Source organism: Balaenoptera acutorostrata, chromosome 5 (assembly GCF_949987535.1).
Source record: "Balaenoptera acutorostrata chromosome 5, mBalAcu1.1, whole genome shotgun sequence".
NCBI lineage: Eukaryota > Metazoa > Chordata > Mammalia > Artiodactyla > Balaenopteridae > Balaenoptera > Balaenoptera acutorostrata.
The window spans coordinates 61587379-61615192 of NC_080068.1; the positions used below are offsets into that span (position 1 = coordinate 61587379).

Here is a 27814-nt window from a genome sequence, read left to right on the forward strand (position 1 = left end):
AACTTGCAGGTTTTTTATTAGAAGTCAAGATGAGTGACTGATATTCACACATCTGATCAATAAACCTAAGGTTCTTTTTATAATTACTGTCATTTAATATTACTAAGCATATAAAAACCACTAATCTCTGAACTCCCTTTTACATTACAGTGAAGAGTTGGCATTTTCAAGTCTTAAATTAGATTGCATAACACAACTGACCTTAATATAGTAATAAGAACCTTTAGTAGTAGAACAAGGTGAAACTAAAATTTCATAGAAATGACTCTGCCTCTTCAAGAAACCCCTTGTTATTTAAAAATGTATTATTTTTAGCAAACTGTAATTGTATTATTTTTAAAATCTTATTTAGAGTTAAATGATTGAACACTGTCAAATCTACGTTGTGTTATAGGAATTAAATGGAGCTATAAACTTGACTCAAACATTTTGCTAACTCAGCATTCATTCTACAAATATTAACTAAGTACCTTCAATTGGGATACTGCAAGAGGGACAGATATTCTCCCTTCCCTCAAAGTGATAACAATATAGTGAGGCCGCTAAATAAAATACGACATGACAAGCATTATAATAGCAGAAACACGGCGTTCAAGCTTTGTATTAGGCTCCATGAAGTAGAATTTCAAGCTTAAATACAACATTGACCAAACAGGCAAGGAGTATACATGTGTTTATACATACAGAGGTGAAAGAGAATAGGCATCTCAGAGGAACTGAAAAAAAATTCCTTACAGTAGAGCAGAGTGCAAAGGGTTCAGTGACAAGATTGGTAAGTGAAGGCTAGTTTTCAAAGAGGCTTGCAAACCTTGTTAAGATATTTGCAATTCTTCCAAAAGGCACCAAGAAGTCACTGAAAAATTTAAGGTAGGGGAGTGATATAAAATACAATGGTTAATATTTACTGAGTGTGTTCCAGACTGTCATCTAAATGCTTTATATGCATCAGCTCCTTTAATTTTGAGTATAACCCAAAGAGGTAGAAGTAGTTATTATTCTCATCTTGCAGTGAGAAAATTGAGACTCAGAGAAGTTGTTTTTTTTTTTTTTTTCTTTTTGTCATCCTTATGCAGGGGCCATGCTAATCTTCTCTGTATCGTTCCAATTTTAGTATATGTGCTGTTGAAGTGAGCACGAGTCTCAGAGAAGTTAACTTGCTAAAGGCTAATTAGTTAACATAGGGCAGAACTAGGGTTCAAATCCATGCATTCTGCTCTGGGAATGGAGAAAAATAGAGATTCAAAAAATATTTAAAACAATTTGTTGATTAATTAACAGTTGGAAAGGGAAATGAAGTGAAATGCACAGAATTTGGGGGTAGACAATGAGGTGGCACTCACTTAAAATGGGAATAAAGGAAAAGGAGCAAATTTTTGATCATTAAAAGGTAGAGGATGTAAGTACATACTGGGGGAGAGTGTGCAAAACATGATGAATTCAGATTTGTCTATTTTGAATGCAAAGTACTTGAATTGAATTAATTTAAAAGGTCTAGAGAAGACTTGTAGGGGAGAAAAGTAACCTTCCACTACCCTCTTAGGTTTGGTGACAAGACCTGAGAATTAAACTGACATAGAGTAACAGGAGAAAAGCACACAAATTTTATTTAATACAAGGGAAACTTCATAGGAAAAATAAAGACCTGAAGAAGTAGTTAGGACTGAGAGTTTACCTGCTTTTTTAACCAGAGAATGATAAATTTGTGATGAAGTGTAAACATAAAGGAAAAGGGATTAAGCTACTAGGGGCAGTAAATTGTGGGAAAGTTACTAGGAAATACATGGGGGAAGCCAGTGGAAAATAAGGGTTATTTTCATTTTTGTACATTTTTTTGCTCAGATCCATTTTGGCATTGACTCCCACTCTCTGGTGATAAGAATGTTCTTCTCTTCCTGGCACATGGAAATTTTACGATCTGCTTTTAGATAGAAAGGGGGGCATCAGAAAGCCCTTCTTCATCTGCTGTTTCTCAATTGCCTTCAGTTCAAAATAATCAATGTGCCAAAGTGACAGGGTTTGGGGTGGGATATTCTTAACCTCTTCAGTCTGCAGTTTACTAAGATATCTGCTCTTGGCATACAGGTTTAGGCATCATAAATTCAGGAAGCTCATTGAAGCCACTGAGATGTCTGACATTACCCAGATAAACTGAGTAGAAGGAGAAGAACTGATGACTTTATCATTAGAAACACTAATGATAAAGAAGAAAACGTAGGAAGAATAGTCGACAACTGAGATGAAGAAAGAGTAAGTAGCCAGAAGAGTGTGGTATCACAGAAGTCAAGGGAAGATTGTTTCCATCAATTTCAAAATGAACTCAATCATAAAAGTATCAAAAAAGCCCTTCTTGAAATAATAATAACTCTAGATTTTTTTCTGGGTAACTAGTAAAATGGTTGCAAAATAAAGAGTAAAGCTATGGAGAAGTTGCTTTTGAAGGATAATCAGTTCAATTTGAAGTATCTTTACTTTGAAGTAGGACATTTATTCATTCAATAAGTATTTCTTGAGCATTTAATATGTCCCAATACTGTTCTAGACTCTTGAGATACATCTTAAACAAAGCAGAAAAGGGGAAAAAATCCTAGAACTAAACGTTCTGGCAAGGAAAGTAAACTTAAAATCAGATAGATTTATCTATCTATCTATCTATCTATCATCTATCTATCTATCTATCTATCTATCATCTAACTATCTAGTAAAATAAAAGTAAAATATACATGATAGGGGGATCTAGAGTTAGGGGTAGGGTTGAGGACAGGTTAGCTTGTGATTTTACCTAGGATGGTCCAGTGGGCCTCCTTGAAAGTGTAACAATTTAAAAAAGACAAAGTTGCTGAGAGAGTTACCCATGCAGATATTTGGAGGAGATATTCCAATCAGGGAAACAAACAGAATAAAAGTCCACAAGTGGAAACATTCTCTGCATGTTCCAAAACCTTAAGGAGGCCCATGTTTGGAGCTTTTTACAGAAAACAGGAGGGGTGGGACTGAATCATATCAATTGAGTAGGCAAACACTGCACAAAAACGTAGTTTTCAGGTAAAGATTGGGAATTGTTATAAATGGAGGTGTCAGAAAAAAAAATGTGAAGATGTTGAGAAGTTAGCTTGAAATGAATTTTGGAGTTCAGAGAAGTGGTCTGTGCTGCAGATAACATTTGTGAGACTTAGGTACATAGGTGCTATTTAAATCAATGAGCTCACCAAGGGAGTGTGGGGACAAAGAGAAAACAAGAATAGACTGAGCTAGGAGGCACTCCAACCCAAGGGTTTGGGAGAAAAGGAACCAGCAAAGGAGACTGGAAAGAAGCATCAAGAGGAGGAAAACCAAGAGAATGAGCTGTCCTGATGAGAATGTATCAAGGAAAAGGGAGTGGGGAGTGATCAACTGTGTTGGATGTTTCTGATTGGTTAAGTACGATGGATTGACAACTGACTACTGAGTTTAGCAGCATGAAATCCTTAATGACCTCAGAAGTGCAGTTGCAATAAGGTAGCGAGGGCAAAAGCCTGATGAGGTGAAATCAAGAGAGAATATGAGGAGAGGGATTGGTGATAGTGAGTGTAGACAAGTGTTTTGAGAATTTCTACTGCAGTGGAAATACCAGCAAGCAATCGGAAACGTTAGCCGGAAGCCTCAATTAAAAGGTAAATATTTAGAAGTCACCTTTTGTGTGCTAAGTAGAATTTAAATGGTATCGGGGTTATAGAAATAAAAGTGGCACTGTTCCTTTCCAAGGAGCTCCGAGATACAAAAGTGAACAGACATTAAAATATGGCTAGATAACATTTAGAGAAGAGCTAACACCCATCTTTCTCAAACTCTTCCAAAAATTGCCGAGGAAGGAACACTCCCAAACTCATTCTATGAGGCCACCATCACCCTGATACCAAAATCAGACAAAGATACTACAAAAAAAGAAAATGACAGACCAATATCACTGATGAATATAGATGCAAAAATCCCCAACAAAATACTAGCAAACAGAATCCAACAATGCATTAAAAGGATCATACAACAGGATCAAGTGGGATTTATCCCAGGGATGCAAGGATTCTTCAATATATGCAAATCAATCAATGTGATACACCATGTTAACAAATTGAAGAAGAAAAACCATATGAACATCTCAATAGATGCAGAAAAAGCTTTAGACGAAATTTAACACCATTTATGATAAAAACTCTCCAGAAAGTGGGCATAGAGGGAACCTACCTCAACATAATAAAGGCCATATATGACAAACCCACAGCAAACATCATTCTCAATGGTGAAAAACTGAAAGCATTTCCTCTAAGATCAGGAACAAGACAAGGATGTCCACTCTCACCACTATTATTCAACATAGTTTTGGAAGTCCTAGCCACCGCAATCAGAGAAGAAAAAGAAATAAAAAGAATACAAATTGGAAAAGAAGAAGTAAAACTGTCAAACTGTATACACTGTTTGCAGATGACATGATACTATACATAGAGAATCCTAAAGATGCCACCAGAAAACTACTAGAGCTAATCAGTGAATTTGGTAAAGTTGCAGGATACAAAATTAATGCACAAAAATCTCTTGCATTCCTATACACTAATGATGAAAAATCTGAAAGAGAAATTAAGGTAACACTCCCATTTACCACTGCAACAAAAAGAATAAAATACCTAGGAATAAACCTACCTAGGGAGACAAAAGACCTGTATGCAGAAAACTATAAGACACTGATGAAAGAAATTAAAGATGATACCAACAGATGGAGAGATATACCATGTTCTTGAATTGGAAGAATCAATATTGTGAAAATGACTATACTTCCCAAAGCAATCTACAGATTCAATGCAATCCCTATCAAAGGAAACCATAAACAAGACAAACAGATAACTCTCAAAATGGGAGAAAATATTTGCAAACGAATCAACGGACAAAGGATTAATCTCCAAAATATATAAATGGCTCATGCAGCTCAAAAAAAAAAAAAAAAACCCAATCCAAAAATGGGCAGAAGACCTAAATAGACATTTCTCCAAAGAAGACATACAGATGGCCAAGAAGCACATGAAAAGCTGCTTAACATCACTATTAGAGAAATGTAAATCAAAACTACAATGAGGTATCACCTCACACCAGTTAGAATGGGCATCATCAGAAAATCTACAAACAACAAATGCTGGAGAGGGTGTGGAGAAAAGGGAACCCTCTTGCAGTGTTGGTGGGAATGTAAATTGATACAGCCACTATGGAGAACAGTATGGAAGTTCCTTAAAAAACTAAAAATAGAACTACCATATGACCCAGCAATCCCACTACTGGGCATATACCCAGAGAAAATCATAACTCAAAAAGACACATGCACCCCAATGTTCATTGCAGCACTATTTACAATAGCTGGGTCATGGAAGCAACCTAAATGCCCATCGACAGACAAATGGATAAAGAAGATATGGTACATATATACAATGGAATATTACTCAGCCATAAAAAGGAACGAAATTGGGTCATTTGTAGAGACGTGGATGGATCTAGAGACTGTCATACAGAGTGATGTAAGTCAGAAAGAGAAAAACAAATATCGCATATTAACGCATATATGTGGAACCTAGAAAAATGGTACAGATGAACCACTTTGCAGGGCAGAAATTGAGACATAGATGTAGAGAACAAACGTATGGACACCAAGTGGGGAAACCAGCGGAGTATGGGGGTGGTGTTGTGATGAATTGGGAGATTGTGATTGACATGTATACACTGATGTGTACAAAATGGATGACTAAGAAGAACCTGCTGTATAAAAAATAAATTAAATTAAATTTAAAAATATATATAGCTTGATAATTGCTGTAATAAGAGGAAAAGCGAGGATGTATAAGAGGGCACTTATCCAGGCTAGGTGGGAGAAAGAATGCTTCTTTAGAGTCACTGGCTTATAAAGTAGGTGTTGGCAGATAAGTCAACGTTACTGAGAAGAAAGGATGGAGAAAGGAGAACAAATATAGAAGTAATCCAAGCAGAACATAACTGTGACTAAAAAGGCACAGAGACATGAACTGCAAGTACCTAGGTGGTTTGGGAGTGTAGAATCTAAGAATATGGAAGGGGCCAGCTAAAGGTATGGGAAATCAGGTACAGGACAAGAGGAGTCAAATTCTCAAACACTGTAGTCCAAAACAGGAAATTTTTTCTTTAGTGAAAAAGAGAGTAATGGACAGTCTTTGAGTGGGATCAAGTCTTAATCAGATTTGCATCTTTAAAACATTATTCAGCAGTAGGGAGAATGGAATGACAAAATTTCTAAGTGTTTAAAGTGGTTGATTAAGGTTTTTTGAGAATCACCTACATAAAGGTGATAACTGAAGCAGCAATAATGGATATCAGAGGAAAACTAAATTTGCAACCAAATTAATCTTGCAAAAATCTACTGTCACGACCCTAGTTAAAACTCTTCAATGGCATTCAGAATCTTGACTCCTTCCCATAGCTTTCCTAGCCCTGTATTCTCCTTCAACCCATTGCTTCAGGCATATTAGCCTTCTTTCTATTTCCAGAACTCTCCAACCTCACTTGGCCATGATGGGTGACCTCTGATTCTAGAATGCTTTTTATCCAGATAGGCACATGGCTGATCTCATACTGCCAGGAGTCAGCTGCACTGCCATCTCCCAGATACATTCAGTCTAAAGTAACCAAGCAGTTACTTTAACTCATGATTCTGTTTTAATTCTCTGCATAGTACTTCGGCCATTATCTTCTTTTATTATTTTGATTGCTTTACTGTCTATTTCCTTCCCAAACTCCAGTTTGCTAAACTAGGATGTGAGCTCTGCAAGAGTAGTAATCCTGTCTGCCTTTACCTTTGAATCATTGCACCTGGAACAGTGCCTGAAGCACAGGAGCTCAACAAATACTGTCTGAGTGAGTGAATGAATGAATACTTCTATGTTCTTCTTAAAGTATACACACTAATTATTTTAAATGGAAAATATATTTTCTGACTTTAAAAAGGACAACCTTGCAGGAAAGTCTGAAAAACTGTCACAGCCTAGAGAAGCCTAAGGAGATATGATGTTTAAATGTAATGTGATGTCCTGATAGGATCCTGAAACAGAAAAAAGGCATAGTTAAAAACTAAGTGAATCTGAACTATGCATTTTAGTTAATAATAATATATCAATCCATATTGGTTCATTAATTATAATGAATGTACCATACTAATGTAAGGTAGTAATAATAAAGGAAACTCTGTGTGTAGGAGGGATATATGGTATTGGAACTCGATACTAACTGACCAATTTTCTGTAAGTCTAAAACTTTTCCAATAAATAGTCTGTACTAGTAAAAAAAAAAAAAATTAAAAAGTATATGTTGTGAACAGTTGAAAATACATAAGTATATACATTAAAACTGGAAAGTCTATTTATGGAATAACACCCACCTCTCCCAAAAAGAATTTCTTCGACAGTTAGTTGTGGACCCCTCCAGACTCGTAAATATTTACACATACATACAAATAGATGTGATCACCATAATAACGTTATTTGTTTGGTTTTGCCTGCTTGCCTTTTTTTTTTTTTCTTTTTTTTACTTGATACTGTATTATACCCATCATTCTAAGTCAATACGAGATCTACCTCATTCTTTCTGTGGCTAAAGATTACTCCACTATTTGGTGCAGCATTTTATTCAACCGGTTTCCTACTGATACAGTTAAGTTTTTTTGTTGATATAAGCTGTGATACAAGTGTACCTTGTGATCATCTCTATATGCTTATTCTTTTCAGTGGTGGCATGCTACCACATAATGTGGGTCTGCCACAGCTATTCCCAAAGTCCTAGTTGTAGGTAAAGAGAACAGCACTGTTTTGTGATTGTATGACAAAATTTATAAAGAAACATTATAGAAACATGGATGCGAGTAAAAATAGTCTTCTCTGGTAGGATATTTAAGAGGCTGATAACAGTAAGGAAGGAGATCTGAATGGCAGGAGAGAGGCAGGGGAGAGGCAGGGCTGCTTGCACCACACAGCTCCAAGGGGGCACCACTGAAATAGGTCGCAATGTCAGTGGCGTGCCCCAGAGCTAGCAATGCAGCAGCCTCAGTGGGAAGGAGCCATATCTATTATTACTACTTTTAGAATTTTAAACCATATACCTATATTAGCTATTCAGAAATAATCTGAAATAATCTTTTCTTCCTTTTAACAAAAATGATTGCTTTCAGACTATAACTATAAGAGAACAATCAAAAGAACATTTTAATCTATACTTAGGGTTTAAAAGTAACCACTGGTATTGTCATAACTCTATGGTAGATTATTACATCAAAACTGGATGAATACATCAATATGTACCATTAAATAAGAAAAAAGTATTTTTTGGTTGCATCTAAGAATACTATTTGCCCAATAATTCTCCTGTTTTAGATATAGAATCACTGGACATTAATAGATATAGTTATGCCCAGCTGCAAAAGTATACCTATTAATGAAGCATTTAGCTATGCAAAGCTAAATCCCTTGGGCTATCCCTGAGTAGCCCAAGGGATATGGTCAGAAGTAGGGGAAATGGTCAAATATAGTTGGGTGAGACATTTGGAAAGTTCTAATAGAGACGAATATTTTAGTTACTTGTCCTTATCCTTCTTTCTACGTAAAAATCAGCATGGATGCTAAGTAACCATCTTGTCATTTTGAGGAAGGAAACCCATTTGCTAAAGACAATAGAGCAGAAAAGCAGATGAAGCCTTGGTCTCTGATACGGAGTTTTCATGCTAATCCTGAACCGTTTCGGCTGCATTACCTTTTTACTTAATGAAAATAAAGCCCTAGTTTAAGTTGTCATAGTTAAGTTTCTGTTACTACTGGCTGATAAGGGAAAATATCAGAATTATATTTCTGTTGGGAGCAATATTAAAAAATCATTTGTTTGGTTCCAAGCCATCAAGGAACTACTCTATTGCAAATGACACCTTAAAACTTCCATTGCTTTCCTGACCTGTACCAGAAATGCTAATGATAGTTTCAGAAAGTAGGACCTTAAATCTGTAATCCTGTTTTAAATGTATTTTTTCCTTCTGGTTAGGTACATGATCATAATGCTGTTAAAGAAATAGCAAAGTAAATTGATGTGCATTCTCTTGTGTTTGTGTATAAATTATATCTATTGATATTCTATGTATTTAAAACTTTTCTGAAAGTAAACTCATGTTCGGAAAGCAATGATGCATTAGAATGGACTTTAAATAAACAATTTTACAATTAAGTAGTTATCTAGGCTTTGATCAAGAAGTTATGAGAGGGCTTCCCTGGTGGAGCAGTGGTTGAGAATCTGCCTGCCAATGCAGGGGACACGGGTTCGAGCCCTGGTCTGGGAAGATCCCACATGCCGCGGAGCAACTGGGCCCGTGAGCCACAACTACTGAACCTGAGCGTCTGGAGCCTCTGCTCCTCAACAAGAGAGGCCGCGATAGTGACAGGCCCGCGCACCGCGATGAAGAGTGGCCTCCACTCGCCGCAACTGGAGAAAGCCCTCACACAGAAACGAAGACCCAACACAGCCAAAAATAAACATAATAAATAAATAATAAATAAAAATTAAAAAAAAAAAAGTTATGAGAGAAGAAAATAAAATTTGGTGAAAAGAAGTGAGAAAATACTTTTGTTTTAAGTGAAAACATTTTATTTAAAAACAAAAGGGCTGGGGCTTCCCTGGTGGCGCAGTGGTTGAGAATCTGCCTGCCAATGCAGGGGACACGGGTTCGAGCCCTGGTCTGGGAAGATCCCACATGCCGCGGAGCGACTAAGCCCGTGAGCCACAATTGCTGAGCCTGCGCGTCTGGAGCCTGTGCCCCACAACGGGAGAGGCCACGATAGTGAGAGGCCCGCGCACCGCGATGAAGAGTGGTCCCCACTTGCCGCAACTAGAGAAAGCCCTCGCACAGAAACGAAGACCCAGCACAGCCATAAATAAATAAATAAATAAATAAATAAAATTTAAAAAAACAAAAAAAACAAAAAAAAACAAAAGGGCTTTTTTTTTTTTTTCACCCTTATTAGAATTACTTCCTGAAGTATTTACAAGCCACGTATATACAAACAGCAGCTGGAACATTTTGTTTACTTATAGGAAATGTGCGAACTGGAAGTCAGAAATGACTTTGTAAAGTGGCCGTCTCTGCCTGACCTGACACATTAGCCATGGGAATTTTGAGAGATTCCCAAAATGATGTTCTTTGCACGTCAAAGCAGGAACTCCAATATCAACATCTGTCATTGTCCTTTGGAGGTTTTCAAATTATTAGATTTATGAACTGACCTACCTATGCTCTTAAATAATAACCTGAATAATTTACACTGCTTACATTACATATGGTTTTACTATCTTTTGATTCAACAATTGCTTTACAACAGCATTTAGTGACTGCAATTTATAGAAAAGAATTCTTATATCTTCTTTATCTAAAGAAAACTACTCTGCTTTGTAGATGGAAGTTACTTTCTTTGATCTCAAAGTCTTTTAGAAATAGGTTCAGGGCACCAGAAACATGCAGGGTGCAGATTTATATTTTTTCTCTTACTGACTCAAATCAAGTGCAGATTTATCAAGCTGTGAAATATATTAAGTTCACAAGGTTTTAACAAAGGGTTACCAAACCTCAAGAACCTGGTGTGATTCAAACTACTTTCAGATGTCCTTTTAATTATATTAAATGAAAGTTTGGGTTGGCTTTGATGCTTATGGGCAAACATCGAAATCTCCTGAAAGAGCTGCTAAAAGTACTCCCCGTTGCTGCAGTTAATATACTACATTGTATGCACACCACTAGCCAATTTATTCTAGCCACTTTAACAAGGATATCCAGCCTGACAGGCCACACAGAATAGTATCACAAGTCAAGCAAAGCACAAATCATTAGAGGACTCAGAAAGTCGTTTGACATGCACCATGGAGCTCTTTGTCACACAGCCAATTAAGTGACCAAACAAGAAACTTGAAAATACTCATTACTTTCTTCCTAGCAGTATAAATGGAGGTTAGAATCTTTCTTGTCTCATGCACCAAAGGCACACAAGTAAAACTGGCATAATTCAATCTGCACTTTGTCAAAGGTGCAAGTAGCAACTTTGGTTCACAGAAAAGTCTGCATTACAGACAAAAAAATGAAAGCAATAGGTAAAAATGTTTATGCAGTACGTATAATAATATAGATATCTGGGCTTTGGTTTTTTTTTAAATAGCTACTTTATTTACTTATTTATTTATTTATTTTTGGCTGTGTTGGGTCTTCGTTTCGTGCGAGGGCTTTCTCTAGTTGTGGCAGGTGGGGGCCACTCTTCATCGCGATGCGCAGGCCTCTCACTATCGCGGCCTCTCTCGTTGTGGAGCTCAGGCTCCAGACGCGCAGGCTCAGTAGTTGTGGCTCACGGGCCCAGCTGCTCCGCGGCATGTGGGATCTTCCCAGACCAGGGCTCGAACCCGTGTGCCCTGCATTGGCAGGCAGATTCTCAACCACTGCGCCACCAGGGAAGCCCTAGAATTTTTTTAAATTCATCAAAAGTTGACATTACTTTTATCGTTGAAAAGCTGTATCAGCACTTCTGAGCAGATTCAGCAGCACTTGACATCATTTCCTCCTCCATGAAACAAGAACTTGAGTTGACTCCTGGGTGCCATACTCTCCAGGTCCTCCTCCTTCCTTACGGCTGGTCGTTACTCTCTCCTGCTGGTTCCTCCCTGACCTCATCATATGACAGTGTCCTGGGGCTCAGCTCTAGATTCTCTTCTCTTTCTACACTCATTTCCTTGATGAATTCATCTAGTACATTGGCTGAAAATGCCACTCTAAGTGAAACATTACTAAATGATTATGTCTAGCTTGACCTCTCAGGTAAATTTCAAGCTCGTATATCTAACTGCATATTTACCATCAATATTGCATATCTAATACGAATCTCAAACTTAACATGCCCCTGAGTGAAGTTCTTTTCGTGCTCCTCCCAAATTGGTCACAGATTGACTATCTCAATAAATGGTGACTGCATCTTTCCAGTTGCTCAGTCAAAACACTTGGTGTCATTCCAACTCCTCTCTATCTCTGACACTTCACATACAACCCCTTAGCGAATCCTGTTTGTTCCACTTAAAAAAATCCCCAAAGCTGAAGAATTATCTCAGCATCCCGCACTCATATCCGGTTCCAAGTGAATGTTGTTATTGCCCAAATGGTCACCCTGTTTCAGCCCTTACTTTTCCTGCTAGAATCTCTTCTCCACTTTGAAAACACATCACATCATGTCATACTTCTGCTCAAAAACCTGCAGTGGCTTCCTGTGTGTCTATGAGTAAAAGCTGAAGTCCTTACGATGGTCTATCAGATCTGGGTCCTCGCTGCCCCACAGATTAATGTCCTGCTACCCTCTTCTCTTTCACTCTCCTCCAGTTGCATTTGCTTCCTGGACAACACAGGCGTATTTCCACCTCAGAAACTTTGTTTTCTCTGCTGGAATGCTTTTTCCTGCATATCTTCACAGCTCACTCCTTCAGAGTTTTTCTGAAATGTCACCACAGTGATACGTTTCTTGCTCTATTTTTCTCTGTAACATTTATCATCATCTCACATACCATATATTTCACATACTTAGCATACTGTTTATATTCTGCTACTGGACATTTCACCCTAGGAGAGAGAGCAGGGATTTCGGCCTGCTATGGGCACTGCTATAGTCCTAGTACTGATAAAATTACTGGGCACATGTGCTGAACTAGAAATTCTTGAATGTTTTTGTTGTTAACTACTATGTGATGTTTTTTACAGTTGAAGATAGAGATTGCTTTTACACTGATGGTACCTAGGATACAGATTTCTAGTGGATAATGAAGGTGAAACAAACAAAATAAATAAATAAAATAAACAAAAAAAGCAAACTATAATTCCAAACTGAAATAAAAAGAGAGCTTATTACAAATACTAGGTAAGATTTAAAGAACACATAGACTATCGGCCTTTGAAAAAAAAGGAAAGAAAAATTTAAGGAAGGATGGGAAGAAGGGAGGAAACCAGGTATGCATGTATATGTGTCTTTTTAAAAAAATGTGCATCTATTTACCAATTTTTTCTGATCAGTTCTCAGCCCGACTATGCAAATAACAGTAGGTTCCAAAGAATGACTCAAAAGATTCACATCAAAAACTGTATGTACTTATATTTCCCATTAAGCAAGATCGACTGCAGACTCTAAGGAGTCCATGCCACCTCTGAGATTTGGAGGACAAAAGAAACTGCTGATAAAAATCAAAACATATTTCTTAACTAGGAAAATGTCCTGCTTGTAAAGCAGTAAAAAATGAACGCTAGTAATTTTTAATAGTTCCTGCTAAAGAGAAGAACAATGCTAACAAACATTACTATTTAAAAGATGGGAACTTGGGATTGAAAAATGAGAAAAAAATATAAATATAAGTTCTGGTTACATTTATAGAACATGAAGGCAGTTGTTCTTAAGCTATTTGAGGTCACACTCTACTCTCAGATTCTCATGAAAAACACCGACCTCTCTTTGGAGCCATATAATTTTTTTATTCGTTCATGGATTACCCTCCTAAAACTTCCTCTGCCCCCAATCCACCACTAGAGTTAAGAACTTATGCAATTCACATGTACTTGGATGGTTATAATCAAAAAGAGAAAATAACAGTGCTGCTGTAGATGTGGAGAAATTGGAGCCCTCATGTATTGCTGGTGGAAATGTAAAATGGTGTGGTCACTTTGGAAAACAGTTTGACTGTTCCTCCTTTAACACAGAGTTAGAATATTTTCTACTTGCTTTTTTCTTCTCTCAATATGATAATTTTTAAATCAGTCTCCTCTGAAAACCAAATGACCTCAAAGTAAACTATGTTTGTATTTGACCTGGCTATAGGAGTACAAAATAATCACCACACAGCCATTTGAGCTCAATCTCAAAAAAAAGGAGAAATTAAAAAAAAATTATTATACTTTATACCATTCCTGAAATACAGTACCATAAATCAATAAATATAAACCAAATAATATATCTTGACTTCTAACACCAAATAATGTCAGTTCCGCAATCACATTATTTTGGCGAATGAGAGCATGAGTTTCTGAGTCAGGAAGACCTTACTTTGAATTCAGGAGCCCCTCAATTATTACTGTGTAATTTTGTGAAAGTCATTTAATGCTTCCTGTGCCCCATTTTCTCTACTTTAAGTTAAGAATAGCAGGGGCTTCCCTGGTGGCGCAGTGGTTGAGAGTCTGCCTGCTAATGCGGGGGACACGGGTTCGAGCCCTGGTCTGGGAGGATCCCACATGCCGCGTAGCGGCTGGGCCCGTGAGCCACAATTACTGAGTCTGCGCGTCTGGAGCCTGTGCTCGGCAACAAGAGAGGCCGCGATAGTGAGAGGCCCGCGCACCGCGATGAAGAGTGGCCCCCACTTGCCACAACTAGAGAAAGCCCTCGCACAGAAACGAAGATCCAACACAGCCATAAATAAATAAATAAATAAAATTTAAAAAAAAAGAATAGCAATAACTTATATCATAGGGTTGTTTTGAATATTAAGTAAGAATTTATGCAAAATGCTTTGCACAATGATGGCCACAGTGCCTAATAAACATATTTATTCTTCATAATAAATCACTGTTATTCTTAATCATGGTGTTGAAGAAGCACTGGAAGCACATCAGGATAGCAGCATTAGTGCCATTGATGCTAGTTGTGTGATCTTGGTCCAGTCATTTCATCTCTCCAGATCTCAACTCACTCATTTTCATCTCTAAGGTCCCTCCTGGTAATATTATATCATGGTAGCTACTTAATATGCATATGTAACACAAGCTTTATTTGTTATCTCTGGCATAAAACTTAAAACCCTCTCCTAAACGAAGGTGTGTATTATGCCTACAATACAGTAATGCTATTTTTACTATGACATGTCAATATCTATCTTTTGATAGTCAACAAGGATTTTAATGTAATCTAAAATTACAACTAAATAAAGAAAAATAAAATATATTTGACCCAATTTTTTGTTTTTGTTAAAATTCTTGAGACAAAAGAATAATGGGTTTTAGGAGATTCACATATTATGTAAAAAATCAAAGCAACTATCTTTTTTTTAAATTTTTTTTATTTTTTATTTTTGGCTGTGTTGGGTCTTCGTTTCTGTGCGAGGGCTTTCTCCACCTGCGGCAAGCGGGGGCCACTCTTCATCGCGGTGCGCGGGCCTCTCACTATCGCGGCCTCTCTTGTTGCCGAGCACAGGCTCCAGACGCGCAGGCTCAGCAGCTGTGGCTCACGGGCCCAGTAGCTCCGCGGCATGTGGGATCCTCCCAGACGAGGGCTCGAACCTGTGTCCCCTGCATTGGCAGGCAGACTCCCAACCACTGCGCCACCAGGGAAGCCCCCAAAGCAACTATCTTTTAATTGTTCACCTACAGATGAGTTATCATAGCTGACGGCTGACAGTCCAGATTTCACTTTTTTTTTTTTTTTTTTTGTGGAATAAAAAGTGGGAAGCAAGAAATAAAAAATAGATCTAGATAATTCATAAAATAGACACTGTATTTCTAAACAATTAAAAGCTAAATGTGTTTAGATGGTCAAAATCAAACCTAGGAGAATCACTGCTTGTGCCCATGGAAAGGAAAGTTTTTTTTTTTTTTTAAGAATCTTGTGATAACTAAATAATAATCTTTTTTCAAATTTAATGCATAAAACATTTCAAATGTATTTCATACCTCTTTCATAGGTAGCTCAGAATGTGCTCTGAACATAGAAATAATAGGGAACATAAGTCTTTAAAATTCAAATAGACTAAAGTTTAAGGTATTATTCACTCTAGAATTTCATAGAATAATGATCTACAATAAAAGGAACAGAAATAATGCTGTGTTATAGTGAGCACAGCATTTCTGCTTCACCAATATTCTGTTTGTATTTGGTCTTATCAGATGTTTAGTCAATAGCTGAAACATTTATTCATAGCCAGTCAATTACAACACCAGGAAATCAGCTACTGAATAAACTGTGCTATTAATTTTCCATCAGAGATTCATGTTTGAATGACCATGCATTTCATAGATTTAAATACTGAAAGGCTAATTATCTCCAAGGCCCCATTAAAGGGATAGCATAGATTGCAATAAAAAGCAATCCTAATATTGCTCAAAAATGATCCTCAGCTTTCAATGCTGAAGAGTACTTCAATTTCTCTGTCTATGACACACACTAAGCAATATATATACATAAACCTCCCCAAGCAATTTCTTTCCCAAAACCTTAGAAAAATAAACCTGAACAGCTTCTTATATACAAAGATTCATTAATTTATAAAGTTAAATGTAAATTAAAAGCTTTTCTTCCTAATCTCTGTTCAATGTTCAAATTATTATTTTTTTCCTTTTAAATGACTGTGTCACAAAATGCCCTTATTGTGAATAAACTGATACTGTGTATTTTCCGGACTACTAATCTGAGAACCAGCGATTTGGGTCTTGAAGGCATCTCTCTTCATAAATGTAGTTGGCCTTCCCCTTAAAAATGCTATGATATATACACATAGGGAATAAAGTTGACAGTCACACAGTTTCCTATTTTTTCTTCCTTCTGATAAAGTTAATTTGTATTTTGGGACCCACAATATGGAGGCCGCCCCAGTGGCCTGGTCCACATCACAAATCTAAATCTGCACTTATGGGAAATGACTGTCAAGGAAACCTCACATACACTAATCACAATCCTCCAACTCAGCGTTAGCTAGCTCACCTTACCCTAGAAAACAGGACCTGCTAGCCTTATAAGGAAATCCCCAACCTCCTTGCCAATCGCGCCCTGTTTAGAGTTGTCTCTATAAAACCCACTCTTGTCCAACATCCCTCAGGGAGAATGCACCACTGATGGTGAGGCACTTACTGCCTCAACCCATGGATTGCTTTCCCTTGAATAAAGCACATCAAAGTCATTACTAAATAGCTTTGTCATTTTAATTTGTCATTTGACCTTGCCTGCCTTTGTTCCTCCCTCCTCTCCTCCCCTCCCCTCCCCTCCCCTCCCCTCCCCTCTCCTCCCTTTCCCTTCTCTCCTCTCCTCTCCTTTCCTCTTCTCCCCTCCCCTCCCTTCTTTCCCTTATTCTAAAAATAACTATGAAGCTTGCTTCTGGGATTCTTTTTCACAAAGAACTCATAAACAGTAGAAATGTTTTTTATCTTGCTTAGAAACAAATTACAACATGTGAACTGGAGGAAAAATTACACTTACATTCAGATTCATGTGTTTATAATAAGTGGAAGAATAAGATCGTCACAGCTTGTCTTGATTAATTTGGCACAGAAGCATGATATTCCAAGTATCCTGGAATTGTTGTCTTATTTGATTGAGTGTCATTTCTGGATGACTTGCTACTCAAATATTAGCTAGACCAACATAGGAATGAAATGTTTTCATACCCACCTCTCTGAAGAAATTAGAGGTTTATTATATATTACACCCAACTCACCTTTCAGTGATGATCAAAATTCTCACACCCAGAGTTGCACCTCTATGCTAGTCTGGGCTTCTCTTGTATGATAGAGCACTGGCACTGTCAAATTTCTTTTTAGCACATACCCTTTCATATAACTTTCCATTCCCACCCTCCATGCCCTCCCTGAAATTCTTCTAGTTCAACAGGATACATTATCATCTTTCTATCGGACACCCATACATGCTATCACCAACAGAGACAATTCAACAACTTAACACATTTATAAAAACGCAGAAAGTACCTGGACATAGGCTCTGCAAGAGCGCTCTCTTTTCTGAAGCTGAATCCATTAAGACAGCAGATTAAACACAGAATAGAAAAAACAAGTTAGTGACAGAAGAAAACAAGAAAAATAAAAGAACACATCTACACAAACACCTTATTTTGTTGTGCACTACTTTCAAGAAGAGAATGAAAGCTAAGCAGCAGCAAAATGTCAGCAATGGCTTGAAAAATAGTAACTAACAGCTTTTCAGAACCCAAGTGATAACTGGATGGTATAAAGCTGTTAATGATGGAAAGAAATCTTAGACTAAATTTAGTAGAAATTAGTAAAAATCAATATACTTCATTCATTTGACATGATTCATTTCATATGAGGTTAGTTATTAATTCATGGGCCACAAATGAAGATCTAGGAAGTTAAGTAAATTATGTCAAAAATTTGGAACCCATTTTTAAAGATAGTAAATTGTCTGTGGTTTACAGATTTTTAGATGGTTAATGTGTCCCACAAACCATTTGTTCATACATACAAAAAGTTCTATTTATTGAGAAAATAGAAATGCCCATTCATTTGACTATTTGATTCTAAGGGACAAATACCAAGAGATAAGTAACTTCTGATTAAAAGAATGCAATCGATATTGTGATTTATCTTGTTTTTATTTCTTGAAGAATTCCTTTTGATGGTTTTGACCAAAAATTTTATACATTTTAGAAACTTCTGTGGGATAACAAGCCTGTTTCTGTGTGTTTCTTTGTTTGCATACAGAATGATGTTTTTCTGGGCAAAAGGTTAACAGCAACTCATACTCAGTCCCAAACATTTTTTCCTGGTGATAAAATGAATAATTAATACATATATTTGCTCTGTTTAAATAAATGACTGCAAATTTTATAAATTAGATTGTAGTTTTCCTCCTTTTCCCTATTATTTTCCTTCAGTAGCCTCGATTGTTCAAGGAGAAAATTACCCAGTTTTAAGAAGCAGTTACTCTGATGCCTTTTGTGTGGCTAATACTCTCCCACTTTAATTCACGCATTCTTCAATGAGCATAGAGCAGTTACTCCTCTAAAGAATTAAGTGAGGAATGAGTGCAAGTAAATTGTCAGCACTGTCATTTGGATCACTGACTCTCATTTTGCTTTAGCAGGTCTCTAAACCCTCCAGAATTTCAATGTGGAGCGCAATTGATTTGTACCAAGTTGACTTTGCAAATCTGATGGGTTAAAACTGCTTCAGGGAACAGTGGGAACCACAGGAAATGAGAGCAAGCCAGGAAGCATGTGAATAACCTCTGCCCTCCCATCTTCTTACCCCATCATGCAAATTAACATATATCAAACCACGTTATATAAACAGTTGAAAAGAGCCAAATAAGAAACAAAAGAGAGCATTAAAAAGCTTCACAAATGAAAATTTGTCCATTATGTAGTTATTTGATATTCAGACTAGGCAAGCTGATTAGCTGTAGCTAGTTAGAATGTGACATTAATTGCCAGCTTTACCTGATATTGCCAGACATCAACACCATTTTTAAATAAAGATACAAAGTATTGCTATAACAAGTAATGGTATGGATATGTAACATTAATAGAAATGACTATATCCAGTACATTATGATAACAATAGCTGGCAGCAATATTCATTAATAGCCTCCAGGCAGCCTGGGTAATAACACATTAAAATCACAGCATGCCCAGATTACATAGGCAGCTGTGGATTATATTCTGCCAGCGGCTTGGTTGAGATTCTATCAAGAATATGAATGACAAAAATAACTCCTTTTTGCTCAGCATGAAAAAAACTTTAGTAATAATTTATATCTAATTGATAAAACTGAATCTATTTTCTGAGGATGAAATTGCAGGAAAAACTGACAGATAAAATATCTAGCTTTTTAATGTCGAACCATTATTATTTAAAAAAATTTCTTCCTTCTCATGAGTGAGACTCCTAGTCTAATAAGACACAAAAAAAATAAACATAATAAAGACCAGTCTGCAAAGTTATTTTTTCATTCTAAAGGGGAATGTTCATTTAGTGAATTCCATACAGGACATTAGACGGTCACTGCCAAATTCTTGCTTTTTTAAGTAATAAGATTATCACTGATATTTGAGACCTTAAAATCAAGTTTCAATAACCGATCATCTTTACTACAAAAATGTCATTCAGGGAATACATGTTATCTGATGGCAGCATTCTAATATCTTTTCACCATGTGATATTTTGTTACATAAATCAATGATATTCTTTATAAATATGTTAAATATATTTTACATACTTATGTAAATAAAATGCTTATATGTGTATAGGTTATATATAAAATGCTTATATATGAGTATATAATGTATATAAATATATAGTAGATTTATAAATATAAATTAAAATACATAAAATTCCTTAAAATTTAAAAAATAAATTATTTTTTATTAGCTACAATTCAAAGTTGTTGAAACACATTTAAACCTTTTAAGTTATAATGGTAATGATACAAAATCAGTAATTTAAAAAATCAAAAGGATATAAAAATTAAAACAAATACTTGCCCTATGAGTTTTTTAATGTAATATTAATTAGGTTAAATGATTTTTTTAAAAATCTATCATGTATTACTAATATCCTTTTTCATTGTTATTTTCTAAATTTCTGCTTGTTGATTAGACATTTGTTTTACTGTTAATTATATTAATATAAAGGTTTGAAAGGGAAAAAAAAACCCAAAAGAAATGGCATTTATCTGTATTAAGTTAACCCTGTCAGAATTTAGTATACAAAAGAGTACTATGGAAAATAGAATTGTAAATTCAAAATACATATAGAGAGATATCAGTTATTGTTCCTTAGATTGAAAGTCAAATAAGGTCATTATTATACTGCAGTAGTGAAGTGAATTGAATATAGCTAGCAATTCTCTTTAGAATGATCTGATTTTATGGAAAGAAAGAAATTAATCAGGGAAGTCTCACTGATTTTACAACTTTAAAGATACATGTAACTAAGGTCCTTACCTTGTTCAAACTTCGTGCAGCACTATCTTTTCCACCTGGGGTCAAGTTCCGGAGCTGTACATCTAGGAGGCCTACCAGCTGATCCATGGCCCGGACTGAATAAGTGATATCTCCAGCATTCAAATGATTTCTTGTCTGTTCAGCCAGTTCTCTAGCAATGTTGGCAGCTGTCTCTCCAGATTTCAACTACAATTTTGAAAACAGAACAAAAACGAAAGAGATCTTAAATAAGTAATTTTATTGGTTTCTTTGGACAATTGTTTTTGCATATGTTTTAATCATTGAGGTAAGAAAGTTATTAAACCCCATCTTTACTTGGTATACATTCCTTAAGTTTTCCTGCTAATCCATTATTTTCTTCAATACCTAACTTGAAATTCATGCCTTTAGGAAGCTCCTCTTGAGGAATCTAACTTCCAGAAATTGTTCTTAGTTTACCCACCTGGGTGGTTAAGTCTAAGGTTTGCCCTATGACTTTTCTCTATGCATTTCTAAATTGGATGTTGACAGAGGCCAGTACAAATTTTCCATTATGCCTAGTTTAGCACTTAGTTCACAACGAATAGTCACTGGCTGCTAAACTCTGTGAAAATTTAATTCCAAATAAAATCCCTGCTTTTCAAAGTGCTCTTCATCTTCTTACTAAGTAAGAGATTTTGTTCCCAATGTACTAGGTAGCAAACTATTGCTTAGTTTCTAGCATTTTCCTTTTCTGAAAGTATGTGCTGCTTTTTCAAGTATATTCTACAAGAATTTTTCAAATTGTCAACAATCCAAAGATGTTAAAAGAGATAGACTAATACCCTATGATTACTTGAGCAAATTTGATAGCTCTAGGTAATAAGAAGACAGGAATATATATTAGTTTATAAGGAAGGCCTGGGAAACTTAAAAAAAAAAGTAAGTGTAATTTCCCAATTTATCATGTCCTTTATCATTTTTAAACTAAATAGACTAAAATAAGATTATAAAACATTTACACAATACAGATATAAGTATGCAATGCAAAAATCATGAATGTCCCTTCTTTTGCCTCTATATATTCCCACTTCCCAGAGATTGTTAATGGTTTGGCACGTATCTTTCCTGACTTTAGCCTGCTCTATTACCACTTAAATATATAATAGTGTCATTATTTAGAAAATTTTCTTTTCTTCTCTTTTTCCATTTTTAACACAGTCTAATACAGAACTTAGAATCCTGAACAGAAAGGTCCTCTCTTTGTAAGGCTATCTTCCTAATGGCTATCCAGAAAGCTATAAGGGGCACAACAAAAACTCTTAGTCAAATAGGTTATCACTATCTACTCAGGGATGCTTAATAAATCCCTAGCGGTATCGAATGTTAAAGAAACATGAATAAATTGGAGAAATTGGAATAACTAAATTGTTAACAATCACATTCTCAAGTATATAGAAAAATCCTAATTCAAAAACGTAAAAATAGTTTAATAACAAAGTGTTGGCAAAGATTTGTAAAAATGTATATGACCATCATAAACTACTACTGAATGTGTATATTTGCATACTTCCTATGTAGAGTAAATTACTAGTGTCTATTAAACTCTGAAATGTGAAGACTGTATAAGACAGAGATTTCTCTTATCACTATCAACCATAAAAAAATAATCCCACTGTTATGAAAGAGATATGTTCAAAGATGTTCATTCTAGCTTGCTTATAATAGAAAACAAAATGGGTTATGACTGTGGAAAACTGCTCATGTATATAAATACTATGGAATATTAATCAACAGTTTAAAAGTATGAAGGAGACAATATTGTTAACGTTAATCTTCAACATGTAATATTGAGTTAAAATAAATGCAAGTATAAAAATTATTTATATGATAATGTATATAGGCATGTTATTTGTGAAATATAAACACACAACTTGAGTAGCATATAAACATGTTACCTATGAAAAATAAATATTATATGTAAATATTTTATGTTTATATATATATGTGTATATGTTTAAACACATAGAACAAAATCTGAAACATGGAAATCAAAAAACAAATCATTTTCTTCAATGTTTAAATTTTACAAGAAGAATATATTAATGTATTACAAGAAGAATATGTTAAAGTATTATTATACAGTTAATTGGTACTTTTTAGAAACCCTTAAAATAAAAAAACACTTGCACTAAATTTATTGAATTTGTAAATTATGGTCAGGACCTGAAAACCTGAGATACTTGTAAGACCAAATGGAATAGATTGTAAGGTTCAAGGATAAGTGTGTAACAAAGTCAATGTAGACCCACTGATGGATCATGAAAGTACTTTTAAGTGGTCACAAAGTGACATAAATGTGATTATAATCCACACATTTAATCATTACATATAATTTAGGGCTACTTACTGATAATCTAGTAAATCAATTAATGATTTATAAAATTCAGTATTCGTTAATTAAATTGATGAAATGCTAGTACTCATGAAGTATTCAAATTCAATATTCCATCAGTAAGTCTGAACACCTGATACAATTGCTTGGCAATGTTGCAAAACTCCTGTGCACATGAGTATCCAGATAGATGGAATTCCTATCATTTTCCAAAGCGATATTCTTTTAATCAATGCACCACTCATAGAGTCTTTTTTCTTTTTTGTATAGAAAGGCAGACTGCCACATGCAGCACCTCATTTGGATATGTCTAGAGTCTTGGAAGCTTGACTACCCTATGTTCTCCTACAAATGGACCTTGAGAGCTTGATTTTAGGTTCTAGCAGGGGAGTGCACCTACTCATATACCCTTGACTGAAGAATGGTCCTCCTCTATTGGGAAAGGTCATCCTCTTCAACCAAGCGAGCAGTTTTGGAAGGGATGCACGTGGAGCGGTGAGGGTGGAAGGGGACACCCGCCTAGCCAGCCAGATCAGCCGAATCAACCCTGGAGATCAATGGGGTGACAGATGCCACATCCACCATTCATAGAGTCTTGCATTTGTTGTAGTTTCCCACCTACGCTATTCTTATAAAAATGAATCTATTTGTGGAATTACTATTGTTTTACTTTGTTAAGCATTATGCACTTGTATAATTGTTTTATTATCATTATTACTGTATTGTTTTCTTCTATGCCTTTATTACCACATAATATTTTTTCTATGAGAAAATGTCAAGGCGCATGGACCTCTGGAGTCTTTTGATTCACTTAAATGGGCGCTGTTGGAAAAAGGCTGAGATCTACTAAAGTAGATAATAGGCTTTCTTTCATACATTATCTTCAGAACTAAAGATGCAAGTACTGCCTTTCATTACAGCTATCAGGGAACATTATAAAAAACAAAATTACTTATCAAACAAAAAAATAGGTATTTTCACATTGTAATTCAATTTCTTTTCTTTTTCTGTGTAGTTGTACAAACATAGTCTTCAATTATTAATTATTATAACATTGGGGTAGGACATGATAAGATGAAAAAGGAGGCTTATGTAATTCCCTAATATAAAAATTTAAACTTTTTCTTTATGTACAGTAATGAAAAAGTTGAAAAAGTAAATGACTAATAAGTCAAAATATTACTGCTCTCAACATAAAAGATAATGATGCTGCCTGTGCATGTGTCACTAGCAGATAGTGTAGTGTTGTAAAACCGTGAGTCAAATATGAAAATCACTAGTGGATTATCTTAAAAATAGTAACTACATTTTAGCACTCAAGTGTTTATTTATGAAGAATAAATCTAATTAATCCCCCAAAAGAACTCTGGAACTCAATGTTCACCAACAAGAAAGTTGTAAGAAAAAAACTAAAGTACAAATAAGTTATAAAAATGTTTAGAATAAAAATGTGATAAGCATGTTTTTAAAGTAAAATAAAAACTAATATAACCAGTTATTCATTATGATCCTCTCTTCCTCTTAAAATTGAAGAAATCATAGTAAAATTCTTTCATTCATTCAACAATCATTTGGACACTTGGTATTTCCTAAGGAAATAAAGACAAATGTTATATGTGGCTCTTGCACTCAGGAATCTCACGTTCTACTAGTTGGTATTGCGGGGCAGGGTGCATAAAGGCAGATAATACTAACTCAACAATGCAATTATAATAACAGAATGTATATGGGGTGTTACTGGAATATAGTACAGGGGTAATAAACACCTGGAAATTAGGTGGGAAAGCAACAGAAAGTAACAATAAGTTGAAAGTTAAAAGACAAGTTGAGGGTGACTTGGTAAGATAAAATTCTGGTGGGGACTGGTGGGGAGAGAGAGCCAAGAAGATGCTATATAAAAAGCGAAGTCTAAATAATCATGGTTTGGGAAGACAGGGTACTAAAGGCAGAACAGAAAGAAAAAGCACATTTTTCTATCTTCAGAATTCAATTTGGGACCTACATAGCACAAATTGTGTGTCTGTATGTATTAAATATATATATCTAGTTTTAAAAAATAGAATATCTCTATCTCTTTATATTTTCAACAACTGTTCCTTCAGTCTAAATGTTCATTTGTTCTTTAACCAAAATTTGAATTTCTAATAGTATTATGCTAAAGTCTGGGGATAAAATGGTCCCCAATAACAGGACCTTACGTACTAGTAAGGGAAGGGCTATCAATAAAGTAACTGCACAAGAATTTGATTTGTTTTTTTTGAGGGCAATACAGAATACCAGTGCGGTAGAGTAGTTTAAAGGCATTTTAACCTGGTGTATGAAGTTAGGGAATAATTTAGGAAATACTTCTTTGAGAAAGAATGTGTAATCTGAGATGAAATAGAAAAGAGGGAATTAGCTTGGGATGAGGGCAGGAGCTTCCAGGCAGAGAGAGCAGCTTTTAGGAGAGGGGGGCAGGGAGTCTTAAGGGCGCTGCACAAAGGGCACTTGTGACTGGGGTTTAGGCAACTGGAGAGGTAAGCAAGGAGCAGATTGAGTAGTCCCACTTTGGAAGTCATGATGACGATTTTGGAAAATTGTGCTAAGAGTGATGTGAATGTACTAAAGAGTCTAAATAGGAGTGGGCTAATCAGTCTTATATTTGAAATCAAACTCAGTAGAATGGATTAGAGAGTTCAGGAGTGAATGAAAGGGGACCTGCTGTGAGGTCTTCTACTGCCAGAGCAGTAGAAGAAGCTGTTGTGGATTAAGGGTAGTAGCAGTGGAGAAAAGTGACAACTGGCCTGAGTTGGGAGAGATTTACAAGTACCCTGAGAGGCCTATTATCTGATTGGATGTGTGAGGGGAAGGAAAGGGAGGCACCAAGAGTCATCTCCAATTTTCTTGTTGTTAATGGCAGTGGTGCCATCAACTGGACTCTCTCATAGTCACTGTGACCTCAAGGTTCAAGCTCAGTTCAAAGGTTGCCTTATCAGACCAGGCCTTCACTAACCATATTCTTTCCAGGGGCATACAGAAGCTACTCTTCTTTTTTTTTTTTTTTTTACTCTTCTTTCTGATTGTCCTATTTATTTCTCTCACCACTGTTATTATTATCTTATTTCCATACAAAAATATACACATATCTTGAATCTGCCTCAAGTCTTCTGTGCAAAGAGGCAGGATTGAAATAGTTATTTCATATATTCTAGCTTAAAGACATCATTACAATGTCTATCTTTAACATTTCTTTTATTCTGCTAAAGTTATTTCTCAGAAATAAGTACATGCGCACTGAGAAATCTTATGAGTTTTGTGAGGATTAGTAAATTAATGCCTGTATTGAAATGGTGGGATTATACCTAGGGCTTCAATAGGGGAGGGAAAACCCTGCAGCTGTAGTTAAGGATAATAATTATGACAGAGATGGATACTATTTGCATTTCAAATTTTGACACAAGGAAAAATAGTTTTCTTTGAAATAAGCTTTGACATTTTATGGGATTTATTATATCAAATATTAATCAGGTGTCAAAACAATTCATGAAGAAGTTACTCATATTGTTTAAGTACAAAGCTACTATTTCTTTGAAAGATCTGCCTATTTTTCTATAAATCTGAGTCAAGTAGGTATATAAACAATAAAATGCTTCTAGCTTACAACTGAATGTAGGCTAAATGAGCCTGAAGATGTGGAAATTCCACTAATCTCTGATCAAATTAACAAGCAATTTACTTTCATTCTATAGTAGATCTACAGAGGTTAAAGAATGGAGTAATTAAGATCTGGATGACAGGATTCAACCAGTCTTCCAGAACAAATCACCGGCTTATTTTATACTGTAAAACAGCAACATCATTTCTAGATCTTCACATCCTTCTTTAGAAAATGCAGGAAGAATCTTACATTATCTCAAAAGCTGTCAGTAGTTTGTGTGCAAACAAACGAAAAGATATTTCAGTTTGCTAGAAATAAGAAGACTATTTCCCAGTAACAATTCAGGCATATCTTTTTCCTGTAATAGTTGGACCAGGTAATGAAGTAGGAAGCAGACCTTACTTTACATGTAAATAAATACGGAATGTCTTCACAACTTTAATTCCACAATTTTCAATTGAAAAAAGACAGGAGGGATTATAAAGTACAATGAATTCTTTAAAGGTATGCAAAATAGAAAATATAAACTCCTTTTTGATAAGTTGAGTCCAAACTAGAGGTCAAGCTGAAGCCAGAGACTATGATTTCAGCAAACAGTCATGAAGGAATGTGAGAAAACAGGATATTTTACCACATATGTTAGAGAAGGCAGAACTCTAAACTAATTTGTTAGCTTCCAATATGACCAGAAACATATTTTTAAAACATTAATTTGAAGACATATGTACCTAATCTCACTATCTATTTAATCTATCTTTGCATCCAATCATCTGTTTATCTTTGTACCTACCTTTCTGTCCACCCATTCGTCCACCCACCCACCCACCTACCAATCTCTCTTTTCCTCTCTGCCCCTACACTCCACCACTGCACCTTTTTGTACAACTTTTGCTTTTCCCCTTCTATACAAATTATTAAATCTCATGATTATGAAAGTATTCTGGCCAGTTTGTAACAAATTTCTTCTGCCTTTAAAGGCTTACATTTTCTCTAGTGAAATGTAATCTACTCTTTAATATCACTCAAAATGTAATCTATAATTTCACCAGTATGTAAGT

At 35.6% G+C, this 27814-nt stretch overlaps 1 protein-coding gene and 1 non-coding gene across 7 annotated transcripts in view; both read right to left on the minus strand.

The window, feature by feature from the left end:
- The window catches only part of ADGRL3 (adhesion G protein-coupled receptor L3), an 846510-nt gene that overhangs the window by 129461 nt on the left and 689235 nt on the right, over positions 1 to 27814 (minus strand). For 4 of the 6 annotated variants that reach the window (XM_057547223.1, XM_057547220.1, XM_057547224.1 and 1 more), the window contains 2 exons: positions 20767 to 20952; positions 17771 to 17809 (listed from right to left, as the gene is read on the minus strand). In XM_057547223.1, coding sequence (XP_057403206.1) covers positions 17771 to 17809; positions 20767 to 20952 — 225 coding nt within the window. The remainder of the gene's footprint in view (positions 1 to 17770; positions 17810 to 20766; positions 20953 to 27814) is intronic. The other 2 variants (XM_057547222.1, XM_057547221.1) reach the window with 1 other exon arrangement.
- Positions 1029 to 1135, minus strand: LOC114235476 (U6 spliceosomal RNA). Its single transcript, XR_003621637.1, has one exon. It is a non-coding gene; the product is annotated as a U6 spliceosomal RNA (small nuclear RNA).